The 17,129-nt window shown below is 39.4% G+C and overlaps 2 protein-coding genes across 8 annotated transcripts in view; one reads left to right on the top strand and one right to left on the bottom strand.

Annotated features, from left to right (window-relative positions):
• The window catches only part of diaph2 (diaphanous-related formin 2), a 562,944-nt gene that overhangs the window by 262,187 nt on the left and 283,628 nt on the right, over positions 1–17,129 (top strand). The gene's annotated exons all lie outside the window — the stretch shown is intronic.
• Positions 1,196–12,660, bottom strand: LOC129163704 (uncharacterized). 3 transcript variants are annotated; one of them, XR_011520531.1, is made up of 7 exons: positions 12,310–12,660; positions 8,912–8,949; positions 5,113–5,398; positions 2,580–2,654; positions 2,444–2,500; positions 2,062–2,136; positions 1,196–1,318 (listed from the first exon to the last, which is right to left on the bottom strand). XR_011520531.1 is itself a non-coding variant. In XM_070551025.1 (6 exons), exons 1-5 carry the CDS (start codon positions 12,443–12,445, stop codon positions 2,463–2,465), a joined length of 573 nt encoding a protein of 190 aa, XP_070407126.1. In that variant the 5' UTR covers positions 12,446–12,660; the 3' UTR covers positions 1,953–2,136; positions 2,444–2,462. The 3 variants fall into 3 exon arrangements, 2 of the variants coding, with proteins under 2 accessions (XP_070407126.1, XP_070407117.1); XM_070551025.1 differs by lacking the exon at positions 1,196–1,318 and having other exon boundaries at positions 1,953–2,136; XM_070551016.1 differs by lacking the exons at positions 1,196–1,318; positions 2,062–2,136; positions 2,444–2,500; positions 2,580–2,654 and having other exon boundaries at positions 4,594–5,398.

The raw sequence follows: 17,129 nt of genomic DNA, 5'->3' as shown, positions 1-17,129 counted from the left end.
AGGTACACGCACAACTGATTGTGTCTGAACACACACACACACACACACATACATGTTTTTATGGGTTTGTGTGGACTAAGTTTTCTAAGTTGTTTGTGTGGACCCTGACTTCCACTATAGCCAGAATGGTGCAAAAATTATGTTTGCCTCTAGGTGGGAGTAGAGATTCAGAATGTCACCTAAAATATGGGAAAACTCAAACTAAAAGCTTGTATTTATTTACAGTCATTGTGTGGACATACTCCCGTTGCCGGGCAGATTTGCGCTTTTCCTCACATCAAAATTTCTATTCAAACCAAACTATCTCATGCCAAATTTATATAAATACACATACATACATATGCTTACACACACATACAAACACATAGATATATTATTTGACAGTTTGATAGATAAAAACTAATTATTTATTAGATAGATATATAGATAAATATATAATTTATTTGACAGACAGTTAGATAAAAATGAATCAGACAGATAGATAGATAGATAGATAGATAGATAGATAGATAGATAGATAGATAGATAGATAGATAGATAGATAGATAGATAGATAGATAGATAGATAGATAGATAGATAGATTGATTGATTGATTGATTGATTCTAGCAAGTCTAGCATCTACAGTGCTGGGATTTTTAAATTTATCTATTACATTTTATTTGTCAAGTACATAATTTAAATCAGTCTTCCTGATTTTTACCTTTAGTTCATACATACATTTTTGACTAATGCATGCAGTTTCATTAAAAGGAAACAATTTCTTTGCAAAGCATTATTTTATTAATTAAACAGAAAAAAAAGATTTTTTAAATCCTATAAATAACTGGACTTTTTAAATGGCAGCTTTCGTTATTTTAACTTCAATTGCTTTTGAAAAAGAAACTGGGGGAAAAAAGTGCCTTTAAGATGTAGTTTTTATCATTTTAGCCAGAGTGTGAGCATACATCTGTTTCAAATAAAATAATATATATATAAAATTTTAGAAGCATGCCTAACATCAACACACCTAGGCCTCATTGTGTCACACCCACCTAACAACACTGAGGCATGTGAAACACAAACAATCATGTGAACATGAACAGTTTATAATCGTTTCCTCCTGTGCTGTGATAGAGTTGTAGACTTGGTTTTTAATATCTTACCAGGTTCTACTCTTGAGCTCAGACTCTGTCTTAAGTGCCTTAAGGCATGGTACTTTACCAGGAATGGTCTCTAAAGTTATGTACTTTCCAAGCTGTCGCCATACTGCTGCTTTCTCAGCTGAACTCCAAGGCCTTTTTTCACCCCTTGCTTGGTGAGAAGAAGCTGATCCAGTTCTGCAACAGAAATCACAAGTAGGAAATATTTAAGGATGTTTGATGGTTAGGGATATTTATTATTACTTTTGAATTAGTTTTACTTATATGAAGCAACTGAAACTGTATTAATGCATTATATCCTAATACTCAAAATACATTTTGTTTTGTTTGCTAATAAATTTGGTAATACTAATACATGACTTGGATCTTATGATACAACATAGCATATTGCAACAAAATTAAAAGTGTCATACACCTATTTTAACTGCAATTTTTCTCGATTGTGTATATGTATATATATATATATATATATATATATATATATATATATATATATATGCGCTGGAATTACCAGGGATTTTACACTGAAACTGTGTGTGATTTCCTGTCTAGCCCAATGGTAACTGCGGAAATTGGCGCATCCCAGAAGCGGCTCATGGAAAAATTTGAACACGATCTTATCTTTAGCTCCTCGGCATGCCGCTCCTGGGCCGCGTCTGAAAATTGCCGCGACGCGGCTGGTTTGTGACACTCCATATACTATAATGGATTCTATTTCAAGTGGTGCCGCGTCGCTGCGGTGCTGTGTCGCTGGCGTTCCACGGCGCTTTTGCTGCCAATGTGCAGTAGGCTTGAGAGTTCAGCATGGCATGTATATGCAAATTTTTAAACTAGCTAAAATTAAATGTGTATATGATTAAATACACAGAAATTTAAACCCAACACCCAACAGCACAAAGACAAATGAAGAAAAAATGTACCTATCTTATGTTTCTTCTTGATGTCCTCCGATGGTTCCGCATATTTTGAGCTCTGGCTCAGCAGTTCTACCTGATCTGAAAAATAAAGAACATGCAGAATATATTAGTAACCAAAGTGCATCAACTATATTTATGTACCAAATCACACTGCAGTGAGACTACGGGTTTCAGCAAGAAGGAAAGAAAAGCTGTAGAAGACAGTAGTGAGAGCAGTCATATTGACTGGTTAAGAAACGGCATCAACGAAGAAAAGACGGGAGGTAGAAGAGGTTGCAGAGCTCAAAATGTTGAGGTCATCTTTGGGAGTGATGAGGATGGAAAGGATCAGGAATGAGTGTCACATATGTAAAATTCGTCTGCAGTGAACCTTGTGCTGTCTCACCATCTGAATCTTCAGCTGGTTAAACCTTCTTCCTTGGCCCTTTTCCTCTGTAGGTCCCTTCAAAGAGAAGAAAAACAGTTGTAAAATCAAGTGTCACCTTCTGATCGTTAGGTACTTTAGCCAAGCAAAAGTTTACCTCTTTTTCCTGCTGTCTGTCTGTGATCATCTGATGGTTCTGGTCTTGTGGGCCTCTTAGTCAGAATGTCAGGTTCTACAAGACAAAACATTCATGAACACCAATCCAGTCTGACAGATGCCAAATAAAATACTCAAATGTTATCAAGTAAGTAAGAAAAAATAGTTTTTTACCTCACTAAATCGTACAATAATTTTGTAATGCCATGAAACTAAAATAATAAACTAATAGTCAATAGATAACTGAAAATCAACGAGAACTGTTACAGTTGGTCACTAAGCAAAAAATGTTTTCAATTCTACAAATTGTTTAGTTCCATTTTTCTGTTCTTATCATACACAGAGTAGCACAGTTTCTGTTTTTAGCTTATTTTGCTGACAGTTTCAGCTACTTCCCGAAGGTGACAGGAAGTACCCAAAACTGTCAGCAACATAAGGTAAAACAGAAACTTTGCTACTCTGTATGAGATAAGATCAGAAAAATGGAACTCGAAAAGAAACACAGAAAGAACATAAGAAAAATACAAATATTTTTTTTCTCTGTGGCACTATATTTCTGCCACATATACACAATTTGAAATAGTATCTCAAACTATTGACTATTCATTTGAAATGTGACTGAACACATGGTCATCATGTTATCTTGTACCATCTGAATCATCAGCCTGCTCAGAAGCATCCTCAGGTTGGACTTCGTAATCACTTAGACTGACTAGTGGTGCGTGTGTAGGTTCTTTTCCAGGCAAATCAACTGTTAAAATAAAAACAGAAGGTTCTAATTTTATGCTTTAATTTAGTTGAATTTCAAATAAGTCATCTAAAATATGCTCACTTTCTAAGCTCATATCAATCTCATCCAGAGATTTGCCCTTGTACATTTCTATTCCCAGCTCCATTGCCATCAGGAGCTTGCTGACTTTGGCCAGCTGAAGTGTGTTTTCTGTTAGCCTGTAGTATTCACGATGTACACGAATATCGTGCCCCATGAACTTAGCCAGCTGATCCAATTCATTGTCTTTCAGGTTCATTATCTGAGTGGCCACATGCTTCCTCAGCTGAGTGGATGTGAGGGTCTTCGGTCTTCTTGCCCCACTTTTAGATGAAAACTTCCTTAAAGAGTCTAAACCTCGAATATGACAGTCTGATTTTTGTCTCGCAAAGACGTATTTATTGCTCTCCAAAATTTCATTTTCCTTACTCCTCTGGGCAATGAGAAAATCTATAGACTGTCATCTCACTTGTAAGTAGCACTGGCACTTTTTGACCCCTTTTACCTCGGACCACCAGCCTCGTTAACTTGTGACTCAGATCCTGTTCCAATTTTGAGAGTTACTTCATCATATCCTCATTTGGTTCTTCAGACAGTCTGTCTCTGTAGGTCAGCAGAGGTATTTTTGATGCCTCGTCCTGCCGCCGTCTGTTAAACAGAATGATCTGTGTGAGAAGACTTTCACTGAGTGTCTTGTAAGCCATGGGGTTTGGTCCTTCCAATAGTTTCTGCTTTGCTTCCTCCTCTGAAGCCTTCAGCACTTTATGAAGCTTCATCAGATCTTCTGTCAGTGGGATCATTTCTTTCTTGTTCCATTTTTCCTCTTCCAAGTTTGTTCTTGCACAGTGGCATACAAAGATGTTCCACTCTGAAGCCAAGTGTGATGAGAAGTTCTTTACTCTGGTTGTAGCTGATTCATCTTCAGCCTGTATGTGCCGTCCAATCAGAACCTCACGTGCTGCCTTCAGAGAATGTCCCAACTTAACTGCAAGTGATGGTGTTGCGTATCTGTACTTGTGTTTGGTAAAACCAGATGCTTTATTTGCTGCTGCCACAGCTAATGAAAATTTGGGTGGTACCAGGATGTCTTCAAGTCTGTTGATTTTGCAGTCCTAAGATTTAGCTGCCAAAACAAATCTCCCAACCACTCTTTCCTTCTGGCTGACATGGCCATCTCTGGATTTATCTCCTCCTTACTTCTCAAGGAGTCATTCTCCCAGTTCACAGATGAGTGGGTCATTTTTGACCTGAGCTGACACTTCATCAACCATCAACCTGCTGAGGATGTTGGAACATCTTCGTGAGCAGTGTCCTCTGGATGGCAGAAGAGCCACTGCAGCAGACTGAACTCTGCGCTTCTTTTGGGAATTGTCCGAATGTCCTGTAACTTTTTGACACTGCTTTGCGTGTCTTCACAGGTCGACTTTAGAACAGAATCCAAAACAAAGGTTGCGTGGTAATTAATTTTCTGCCTCTACTTGTTCTGTTGGCCTTCTGTAGGTCACTATCTCACCCTTTCCTTCCTGCAGCACTTTAACATTGTGGTAGTAATTCCCCTTCCTGCGCAGTAGCTCAAATATTTGCTGCTGTTTCTTTGAATTTTTTGGCAGACATGTTGCTTGGGCAACTTTTTCATTGCCATGTTTACGGATCAAATGTCGTGCCATTTTGCTAAGTGGTTTTTGACAGTAAACACAATACTGCCTTTTGTCATACTTTCTTTTGTCTCCTTTAGTGCAAGTTTTAACGGTAACACATGACCTACCTTCATCATCTTCATATTCCTCCGGATTTTCTTCCTCAGTATCTTTATTGCAATCCATGTCCAGAGCTTCGTTGTTTTTACCACTGTCCATCAGTGTCTTCTGTTCATGAACATAGCTTTGGCTGAGAGAGGTTTTGCCAGGGTTTTTTAATGCATCATGTGTCTTCATGAGCTTAGACTGTGAAGAGGTTAGTTCATTCTCTGAGGAAGGAGGAGCTAATGGAATATAATCACTGTCCAAATCATGGCTGGAGTCTGAGAGAAAGTCATCTGAAGCAGAAAGCTCCTGAAAGAAATAGATCAATGACTCAAGTTTAGGACAGGGATTTCTAAACCACAATTCTTAACTTTACCTTTAATTGCACTTCAGAAAAATCTTTCCAGCTGCTGACTTTGGTTCATTATTGTACTTTTTACCTTGCTGCTGTAATTTCAAATGTTTTTCTCTATAATACGTTTAGCTCTAATATAGGGCTGGACGATAATTCAATAGTTCAATATATCTATCGATAGACGTGGTGCGATAGATAAAAAACTGGTCGATAAAAATTCGATTAAAAAAGTTTCCTTTTTTCATTATAACCTATCAGGTAGCAGCATACTAGACTCACTACTTACTCCTAACCAATCAAAACCACGGACTCTGCACGCTACGTCACCAGGCCCTCCTCTCTCAAGCCAAAAGAGAGCGAGAGGCAGCAAGATGTTTAGGGCTGCCATGATTAGTCGACTCGTCATGACAACGCCGACAAATAAAATAAACCTTATTTTATAAACAATTTTTTTAAATCTTGCCTGCTGCGGCATGTTCGGCTTTTCCTTCCTGCCTCTCTGCTCAGCCAGTGCTTTGGCTCCGAGGCGCATTGGTGGCCATCCAGCTCAGCCTTCATCATCGGAGAAAGTGTCGAGTCGCAACGTATCTGAAAAGTTTGGGAGCATTATACTAACTCAAAAGAAATCAACGTAGTGCAAGCTCTGCAAAGCGAAACTCTCCTTTCACAGGAGCACATCGGCAATGCACGAGCATCTTAAGAGGAAGAACAGAGTTGGCTCGGTAAGTTTACCTCTTGTTAGCTGCTAACATCAACAGACGTTATGTTTATGCTTATGTATTTAGCAGACGCTTTTGTCCAAAGCGACTTACAAGTGATAATCGGCATGTTGCCCTTGAGGCTAACAACAATAATAGCAAAAACTTGACATCAATCATGGAGAGGAGGGAACAAGGAGTGGACAGTAGAGAGGGGGGATGGGTGCAGGGAGGGTGCTAGTTTAGAAGATGCTCTCTGAAGAGCAGGGTCTTCAGGAGTTTCTTGAAAATTGAAAAGGAAGCCCCTGATCTGGTAGTGCTTGGTAGGTCATTCCACATTCGTGGAACGATGCATGAGAAGAGTCTGGATTGTCCTGAGCGTGGTGTAGGCACTGCTAGCCGACGATCCTGTGATGACCGGAGCGGCCAGGCCGAAACGTAAGCCTTTGCAAGAGGATTCAGGTAGATGGGAGCCGTACCATCTCGGATTTTTTATGCTAGTGTTAGCAGTTTGAATTTGATGTGTGCTGCTAGCAGTAGCCAGTGGAGCTCAATGAAAAGAGGGGTGACGTGTGCTCTTTTTGGCTGGTTGAAGACCAGACGTGCCGCTGCGTTCTGGACCATTTGAAGAGGTCTCACAGTACAGCCTGGAAGACCAGTTAGAAGGGCATTGCAGTAATCGAGGCGGGAAATGACAGTAGATTGCACCAGGAGCTGAGTGGCATGTTGTGTTAGGTATGGTCTGATCTTTCGTATGTTATACAGTAGGGTTGTCACGGTAACCGGTATAGCGGTAAACCCCGGTAAAAAAGTTGACAATAAAAATAACCGTCCAGTTTTAAAAAAACTAAATTATCTCGGTGGGTTTACCGTGGCCGCGGTTTTGGCGCAGTGACCCTTACCAGCCACCGTCGCTTCAGCTGAAGTTCCCGCGGCGCGCACATGCACTTTTTAGTTTGCAACGGCACCAAAACTTTGAAGCTGAAATAATGGCCGAAGGAGGAGACGGCAGCGCCCAGGACATCCATCAGCCCTCAAAGAAGACTAAATCGGAAGTATGGGCATATTTTGGATTTCTGAAAAATGCTGAGGGACAGTTAATAGAAGACTGCTATCCCGTTTGCAGAACGTGCAGGAAACAAGTGTCTGCAAAAGGCAGCAACACTTCGAATCTAATGGCACATCTGCGTGACCATCACCCACGTCTCTACAGATGGAGTACATCTGGTCAGGTAATCAGTTTATCAGAGAACCAACACAACCATCTACACAGCTACTTTCACCTAATGCCATTTTAAATCGCTATTTTAATGGTGGTATTAGTTAATGTGAGACACAAAGACTTAGCAACTAAGTAGATTGTTTTAGTAATGAACAGGTCATAGTGTGGTATTTAGCATGATGGAACTTGTGTAGAAATGTTCTTAAACATAACACGTCTGACCATGCGTACGAACAGCATCTAATAGTAAAATGGTGTAACCGTAGTATTGAAGGTCTCAGTCATCCACGATTCTTCCTCATCCACAAATTATTTTTACCCAATCAGTAATTATGTCTGTGGAGAAACAGTTTTGTCGTGAAATTGATATTGGAACCGATAAAAAGGCATCTGTGACCGACGGGAAGCTAACATTGTAGCATGGCAGATCTGTTGTTGGAAGATTTAGCAGACCGTGTTCTCTAGAGGACATTTTCCCTGTAGTGAGAATCTACAGGTGCTTTTGGGTAGATGCTGCCTCCTGACAGAGATCCTTCTGGAGCAGTGACGTGATTTGAGACCCTTTGTGGAGCCACTGACAAACCACACTAATCTGATTCCAGTCCATACTCCGTTATTGACATTTTTGTGATTTCTTGCCACTGGGACCTTCCAACATGAGTTAGCTGACAGACTGGGCATCTCGCAGCCATCAGTGAGCTGCATTATGCCCTCATGATTACAGTGGCATTTTAATGCTGAAAAATCAGGCAGATTGTTTCCTATCTTGATTTGTTCTCAGTTTAACCCTCCCACTGTCCTAATGGGTGACCCCCGCAAGGAAAGTTGACCATTGAGCAGGATTGATGGTTTATCTCTTGAGGTCCATGTGGCAGGGGTGAGGTGGTGCTCACTCCTCACCAATGCCAGCTGTTAGCTTTCTCAGCAACCTTACTGAAGGAACTTTTCTTTCCAGTACAGGAGGGGCCTCTGGTTTATTACGGTTAAAAAGCATTATTCAAGCTAGTTAAAGTTGGGTTGCTATAACACACTGGCAAATAATTTAGTTCCAAACCAAAACCTGAAATAACAGACAGCTAAAGAAAATTCTAACCAGTAAATAGTTGTAAATTAAATTTTTCATATATGTTGGTAGTACGTCCATTCCAAGCATTCGCCTGACCCAGGTTCAGTTTACTGGCAATCGCAGATGTTTTTAATTCAATCAAAGCTGTTTAGTGTCAGTACTGATTATGTTTGGTTAAAAATGTAAATTTGTTATATATGATCTTATAGTTATAAGTAGAAATGTCTAAACAAATTTAATACAACACTAAATCAGTGAATATTTCGTTTGATTACCAGCTTCCTTCATGGTGACCAAAATCCTAAAGATGTTTCCAAAACAATTTTTTGACCCAAAAAAATTGTCCGTTATTTGTATTTTCTTTTCAAGAAAAAGAAGGGAGAAAACTAATAAAATTCAATTAGAATTTGGAAGAAAAAAATCTGAGATTTTATTTTTAAGCCATATTTAAGTCCTATAGGATAAATTAAGAAATACTTACCATTATCTCTTCCTGTTCTTCTTCCTTCTGCTCATTATCTACAAAAAAAGAACATGTAAATGTGAAGAAATTTTCCCCCAGTGCATTCATTTCTAAGGTGCTTACCCAACTAAACAGCACATTTTATCAAGCTTTTTTGCAAAATCAGACACATGATATGGCATAATTAATATATGAATATAATGAAACAAAATAAATTAAAATATAAAGTACAATCAGGAAGGTTAGAAAAGTCAATAGTAATCCCACGCGATCTGTTTTCAATTGTACGCCCGTTGTGTTAACCGTAAGCTGAACAAAAATGGGCATAGTTGCTCACTCTCCATTGACTCTGGACAGTGAGGAGACCCATCCAATACGGCGACAAAGCTGTTACATTCTCCAGTGGCCAATGGGGCGTCTATGTATTCATGGCTATGATTGGAAGTATTTTCCTTGTTTTAGGTAATGCTTCCAGGGTTTTTTCCTGGCTCAAACTGAGGCAGAGGTGGTGCCATCTTGACCATGCACCAGCACATGCATATTCTGTGCATTCAACTGCCTCACTTTTTTAAAGGCAAAACATTTTTTCATTAAGTGTTCTCATCTAAGTTTCTGTTGATTAATTGAATATCCCATTTGACAATGTTTCAAGTGAAACAAAACTGGTTTACTGCTAAAACATATGAAATAAAACAACAAAATTATCAGGTCGAAACAACAGACTTATTATAAGGTTCAATAATATGCATTAGATTGTGTTTTAGTTCCTTTTTCCCATCTGATATTTAAAGTTAAATATATTTTTTAAAATTTGACCTACATTTCAGTAACATTTTAGGTTTTCATTAATAACACTCACCTTAGTCAAAATAACACATAAATATATCGAGTAAAATATAATGCATTTCATTAACATGCATTTGTATTGGAAATGGTAAGAACATTTAATTTCTGCTGCTAACAATGTAATGGTGGCATTAGGGTTGTCACGGTAACTAGTGTAGTGGTAAACCCCGGTAAAAAAGTGGACAATAATAATAATCGTTTTGTTTTTAAAAAAATATATTATCTCGGTGGATTACCGTGGCTGTGATGTAGGCGCGGTGACCCTTACCGGCCACCGTATCATCTGCTGCAGTTGCCGGTGGCACATGCGCACTTTGTTGTTTACAACCAAAACTTTCTTGAAGCTAAAGCTGAAATAACGGCCAGAGGAGGAGAAGGGAGCACTCAGGGCATTTATTCTCTCAGAGAAGACAAAGTTGGAAGTATGGGCATTTTTTTGGGATATATGAAGAATGCCGAGGGACAGTTGATAGAAGATGGCTATCCTGTTTGCAGCACGTGCAGAAAAAGTGTCTGTGAAAGGCAGCAACGCTTCAAATTTCATGACACATCTGCGTGACCATCACCCACAACTCTACAGTCAACGCAAGGCAAGTTAACATTAGCATTTTAGCTAAAATGCGTGATCCGAGGATTTGGGTTGGGGGAGAATGCAACGAGTCACTATATAAAGCAGCCACAGCGCCGCTACCTGCATATAATAAAAGTGTCGCGGACACCCCCATATTGAAATGATGCTATGCATTACGGGGCTCCCAGGGGCAGATAAAAGTTGGTTTCTCTCCGAGAATAATTATGAATTTAACAGTGATTACTGCCTGATGACATTTTGCCAAATCTGCAAAGCTCACCGGAAGGACACAAACCAAGGACAATATTTTCCTGATATAGGGTTTATTACTCAAGTAAGTGTAAATAATTGTATCTGATTAGAAAGCTACTTGAGTACTGAGTATCATCTGATCTAATATTTTTAAAATTATGTTAGCTTTAGCATTAGATAATCTGAGTGTAGCTGCACTTTTGATCCCAAACTTTGGACCGGTTCTGACTTTGTGCCTTTGCTGGTTCCTTTATTTTCCTTCACTGCATCCAGATGACCATACTGTGCGCCAGTAAAAAGCAATTTTCTTACACGTAACTTACTTTTGTTCAATAAAGTTCTGGTGAAAATAGTAATTCAAAGATGTTGCACCAGAGCTACGTTTAAAAATAGACACACACAGTCAGTTTTTTTTTGTTGTTGCACTGTACAGCTCTGCTCTGATATGGAAGAGCCTGGGGAAATTAAGGACATCAATAGCATCAACCATAGACATGTATATATCATCATACATATATGTGAAATCAGGCTGGGGCGGCACGTGGCAGCCACGCAAATTTGAATGCAGGAAAAACCCTAGCTTCTCTTCTACAGCTGTATATTTAGTGTGTATTAAAAGTAAAATATGAGATAAAACTTGGCTGAGTGGAAGACAGAAATGAGCCATGAGTACTGCCGGTAACCGGCAGAATGCTGTTGTGGTTTAATGTTCACTAGCTTGTAGTCAACTTTATGGACCGTCTTAATCTATCAGCTGCTTGTTTGCTTAACATATTACCAGTTTCACAGATTAAACAGACAATTTCACTCTGTACACGGAGCACAGGAGACGAGACTGAGCTGCAGGTTGCAGTCTATGGAGCTACATTTTCCATCAAAAAGTACCATGTTCAATAAAATAATTTTAGTTCAAATTTATTCATGTGTTGTGGTTAAAATTGTGGGTCCTTAGTGTAAAAGTTTCAAATACATTAGGTATTTTGACTGTAAAAGTTATTAACATAATTCACTAACCTATCAGCAATACTTACAGCGTTTGTTTGTCAAATAAAAATCACAAAAAGGTCATCTCACAGTGGTAAACTACTCAATGTCCACCCACAGGCTGTTGGCTTACTCAGTTACTGTACATTGACCATTTACTGCACACAGGTCCACAATGCAGTTTAGTATTAGTAATTACACATTACAGGTTGATGCAGCAGTTTCTTTTCTTATTCTCTGTGTGACTTAAAATAATTAAAACTAATTAAACTGCTAATGCACCTCAGTGCTTATTTGCTGGCATAGTTCCACGATGAACGCACTTCCGTTAATAATTGTAGTTCTGGACCAGTACTGGTATGTTCAGAGAAGCAACCTCATAGATTGGAAGCAAATATCTTCTTTACAGTTTGAATTGACTAGAAAGTCAAAGGCAATAGTTTGGGCTACAAGTCCTTTTGTCAATATGTCATGCTAAATCCCAGTTAGCAAGCTAAAACAGTGGGTTGAAGTTTGCAGCAAAGCTAGTACATTCAAAGCAATAAAAAGGATCCCTGCAGTGGTTTAAGGAATAAAGTAAGATAATTCAACTGTTCTGAAAACAAATAAAAGATAAAAATGATCCCCTGATTTTACTTTGTCAAGCTTACAACACAGGCTACACGAGACTACACTAGTTGTCAATCTTTTTTGACAAAATAAACAAAATACACACACACACAAACACCTCACACAGTTAACTATGAATAAAAATAAATCTTACCTGGTTTAGTTGCAGACTTTTTTCTGGTTCCATCTGCTTCTCCGATGCTCTGCAGCTGCGTGAATCCCCTTGTTGAGTGTACTGATGTTGCTTTCAGGAGCACTGGGAAAGTTGAGAACTGCGTGCAGATCTCCATGTTTTAATAGATTAAAGATATTTCTTTCAAAAAATTGCTAATGTAATGGCTTTTAAGGAAATTGTTATGCACTTTTTAACACAGTGTGAAATTTATATTTAAAAAGACAGGGTTCAGATTTGATGTTGAGTGTAACTAGTGTACTGGTAGTTACACAATTTCCTTGAATGCAGCAGAGGTTTCAGAGTTAGCCAGTCCACTGTTTAATGCCACCCATCCCCCACCCTGAGTTAGCCAGTGCACTGTTTAATGCCACCCATCCCCCACCCTGACTTCTTGTTGATGAGTGCCTCTGAACTCAAGAGAAACAACCTGTACAGAGTTTGGATTGAAAAGGGCCATGTCTCCCTCACCCTGCCTCAATGTTCATGACTTGACCCTGTAGAAAAAAACATTCCCCTTTACATTTTCCACTAGAAATAAAGACTAAAAAAAATTAAATGATTGTTTTTTTTTATCTGAAACCAACATTTTTAAAAATACCTTCTTTTACATGCTTTTATTTTTAAGCTCGCATAAAACTTAGCAAATGGGAGAACAGGATACAGGCCTAACTTTGAGTTTAATATTTAATTACCTGTCAGTAAATTCTATTTCTAAATTTTTATTTGATATAAGTTCTTTAACTTCAGACTTGGACTTTCATCACAATGAATTATTGTGGGGCTTGATGGTGGTGAAATTAGTAGCAATGTTGCCTCAAAGCAAATAAGCCACCTGTTTCAATCCAGCTTGCATGGCCTTTTTGTGTGGAGGTAGCATGTTCTCCCTATGTAAGCACTGGTTTCTTTCCACAGACCAAAAACGCACAGCAATCAAGGTAACTGGTGAATCTAAATTGTCCCAAGTTATGAGTGATTATGCGACTGGTTGTTTGTCCCTGGGTGCATCTCTGTGATGGACTGAGGCTTGTCCAGTGTTTCTCTTGCCCTGCAACACTAGTGAGAATGATGTAGTTAAAAAAATTATTAAATATTGTGAAGACTATTAAAATATACACATGAAACACAACCTATACTTTTAAAGTAATAACATATGCAAACTCTTTGATAAAAATATTAATTAATAGACTTCCTTCACATGTAGCAACACTGTAAAACCACATGTAGACTAAAATGAAAAAAATTGAAACCAAAGATAAACGTATTGATGTGGCGGCCACCAGCAATTTCACACTGACAACAAGACTGTAATGATAAGTTGTAAGTGCTCACCACATTTCGTCTTAATTGAACGATGGAAGGTGGGTCGAAAAATCCCTACATGCAAGAGCTAAAGGCCCGAAATGGAGCCTGAACTAGATTTGACCCCCTTTTTGGCTGCTGTTCGGCTTACGTTTGTCCGAGGCGCACAAAACTTTTTTTAGTGCATCCCCGTTCCAGCCCAAACTATACTTGTCAAAGTCATGCTGATCGGAACCCTTTAAGGGTCCGTTTGGGCCGTGTGCGCAGTTTTCCCGCCTTTTTTGACGTGGTCTCAAATGTGGCATTTTTTCAGACGATTTTCATCAAACAAACACAGATTCCGCATGCAGGCACGACCCCGAGCAAGCCCTGGAAATTTCGTAGCTGTAGCTCGTCGTTTGAGAGCTCTTTTGGCCTTGTGGGCACTCAACTGGCAGGTGACTGGGGTCATTCTCTTTTATTGCGATTACTCCTCAACGGAACGGCCAGTTGGCCCCATTTTCAGAGGGTATGTCCCCATGGGGCAGCACAATCAGAATTCAGTGTCAAATTCCCAGAAACCCCCCAGAAAAAAAGTCCTATGTCTGATTTCAGCCACAAAATAGGGTCTTGGACACATAGCTCCAAAAAAGACCTGATGATTCAGTTGGTCCAAAGTAGAAAAAAATGTCTGCTTGTGCCAGTGACCCCATCTTTTAGTATGTTGATCTGGGGCCTGGGACGAGTCCACCTGAGGTGGTTGCCTGCCAAAGTCTTTTGTGGTTTCCAAGATATAGCCCCCCCAAACCCACACTTTTCACTGTTAGGAGGTGGCATAACTTTGGCACCATGCGTGCCATTGAGCTTTAAAAAGACTGAAACTTAGGCCAAATTGAAGGGTTAAGCGTCCCTTTCCCCTGCTTGTTTGCTTTGTAACTAGGACAAAGGTGAACCTTTTTAAGGTGTGCCTTTAACATTCAGCCACTGAAACTCGGCTTCTGATTAACCTTGAAATTTTTACTGTAGCTTCAGGTGACCCTCTGGTCCGACCTCCCCATTTTATAGGCTGCTAGGCCATACAGAAAGGTTAAAGGTCACAAAACATTTTTAGGCCTTTTTCATTTTGGGCTCATTTAAAAGACAGAAACGTAGGCCAAAATGAATTTTTAGGCATTTTTAAGGTAATAGATCAGTCCCTGAACAAGATATAAATATGGAAATATTGGTGAGAGTCGCTACTGATAAGTTGTAAGTGCTCACCACGTTTCGTCTTAATTGGACGATGGAAGGTGGGTCGAAAAATCCCTACATGCAAGAGCTAAAGGCCCGAATTGGAGCCTGAACTAGATTTGACCCCCTTTTTGGCTGCTGTTTGGCTTACATTTGTCCGAGCCGCACACAACTTTTTTTTAGTGCATCCCGGTTCCAGCCCAAACCATACTTGTCAAAATCATGCTAGTCGGAACCCTTTAAGGGTTTGTTTGGGCCGTGTGGGCAGTCTTCCCGCCTTTTTTGCCATGTGGTCTCAAATGTGGCATTTTTTCCAGACGATTTTCACCAAACAAACACACATTCCGCATGCAGGCACCACCCCGAGCAAGCCCTGGCAATTTCGTAGCTGTAGCTCATCGTTTGAGTGCTCTTTTGGCCTTGTGGGCACTCGACCGGCGGGTGACTGGGGTCATTCTCTTTTATTGCGATTACTCCTCAACGGAACGGCCAATTGGCCCCATTTTCAGTGGGTATGTCCCCATGGGGCAGCACAATCAGAATTCAGTGTCAAATTCCCAGAAACCCCCCAGAAAAAAAAGTCCTATGTCTGATAACAGCCACAAAATAGGGTCTTGGACACATAGCTCCAAAAAAGACCTGATGATTCAATTGGTCCAAAGTAGAAAAAAATTTCTGCTTGTGCCAGTGACCCCATCTTTTAGTATGTTGATCTGGGGCCTGGGACGAGTTCACCTGAGGTGGTTGCATGCCAGTCTTTTGTGGTTTCCAAGATATAGCCCCCCAAAACCCACGCTTTTCACTGTTAGGAGGTGGCATAACTTTGGCACCATGCGTGCCATTGAGCTTTAAAAAGACTGAAACTTAGGCCAAATTGAAGGGTTAAGCGTCCCTTTCCCCTGCTTGTTTGCTTTGCAACTAGGACAAAGGTGAACCTTATTAAGGTGTGCCTTTAACATTCAGCCACTGAAACTCAGCTTCTGATTAACCTTGAAATTTTTACTGTGGCTTCAGGTGACCCTCTGGTCCGACCTCCCCATTTTATAGGCTGCTAGGCCATACAGAAAGGTTAAAGGTCACAAAATATTTTAGGCCTTATTCATTTTGGGCTCATTTAAAAGACAGAAACATAGGCCAAAATGAATTTTTAGGCATTTTCCAGGTAATAGATCGACCCCTGAATAAGATAAAAATCTGGAAAAATTGGTGAGAGTCGCTACTGATAAGTTGTAAGTGCTCACCACATTTCGTCTTAATCGGACGACGGAAGGTAGGTCGAAAAATCCCTACATGCAAGAGCTAAAGGCCCGAAATGGAGCCTGAACTAGATTTGACCACCTGTTTGGCTGCTGTTCGGCTTACGTTTATCTGAGGCGCACAAAACTTTTTTTGGTGCATCCTGGTTTTGGTCCAAACCAAACACGTCAAATCCGTGCCTGTTGGAATGTGCGAAGGGTCCGTTTGGGCAATGTGTGCAGTTTTCCTGCATTTTTTGCCAAGTGGTCTCAAATAGGCTATTTGTGCCTGTTCTTGTGTCAGTTTTAAGGATTTTTATTCATAGATAAGCTGTTACTAGATTATGAATAATAGAAATGCCAATAAAAACTCCAAATTATACAAACAAGTGAAACTGGAAAACTTAGAATACGATGCAATAATGCAGTTATTTCTGTAATTAAAGTTAAAGTTCCATAGTCATCATCACACAATGGTGAAATTCATCTCTGTATTTGACCCATCCCCAGAAGTGGAGCAGTGGCTGTGCCCAGGAGTTATTCAGTAGTTTAGATAGAAAGACCATTTAAGTCTCTGGAATGCTTTAGAGGTGTTTTTGTATTTTCAATTATTAATTTTAGTTGGTTGGGGTCAGACAAAACTAAATATAAATTAAAATGACACATTATTTTAAAAGAAACTCATTTCATATTGAACGGGAAACAAAATTAATTTTATTCCTAATCTTGCCCACTCTCGATGATTATTTTTCCTGCTTTGTCCCAATAACGTGACTATAAATAACTTGACTCCCATTTCACGGGAATCCAGCAGGCCTCATGTGATCCACTGGGATCCCAAAAATGTGTCAGCCTCTACTCCACACCTTTAAAAGTAACAACAACAACAACAACAAAAACTATTAAAAGGCTTTGAAAAATATTCACATTGAAAAAGTAGCAAATACAATAATTAAGTTGTAAATGTATTCATTATTTTCAATCTTTTATATAATCTAAAATCATCTATTTAATTTTTGTTTTCAAGAACTACATATGTTATATTTAAAATAAACT

The sequence above is a fragment of the Nothobranchius furzeri genome, chromosome 1, assembly GCF_043380555.1.
Source record: "Nothobranchius furzeri strain GRZ-AD chromosome 1, NfurGRZ-RIMD1, whole genome shotgun sequence".
Classification (NCBI taxonomy): Eukaryota; Metazoa; Chordata; class Actinopteri; order Cyprinodontiformes; family Nothobranchiidae; genus Nothobranchius; species Nothobranchius furzeri.
This window is presented reverse-complemented; position numbering and strand designations above follow the sequence as displayed.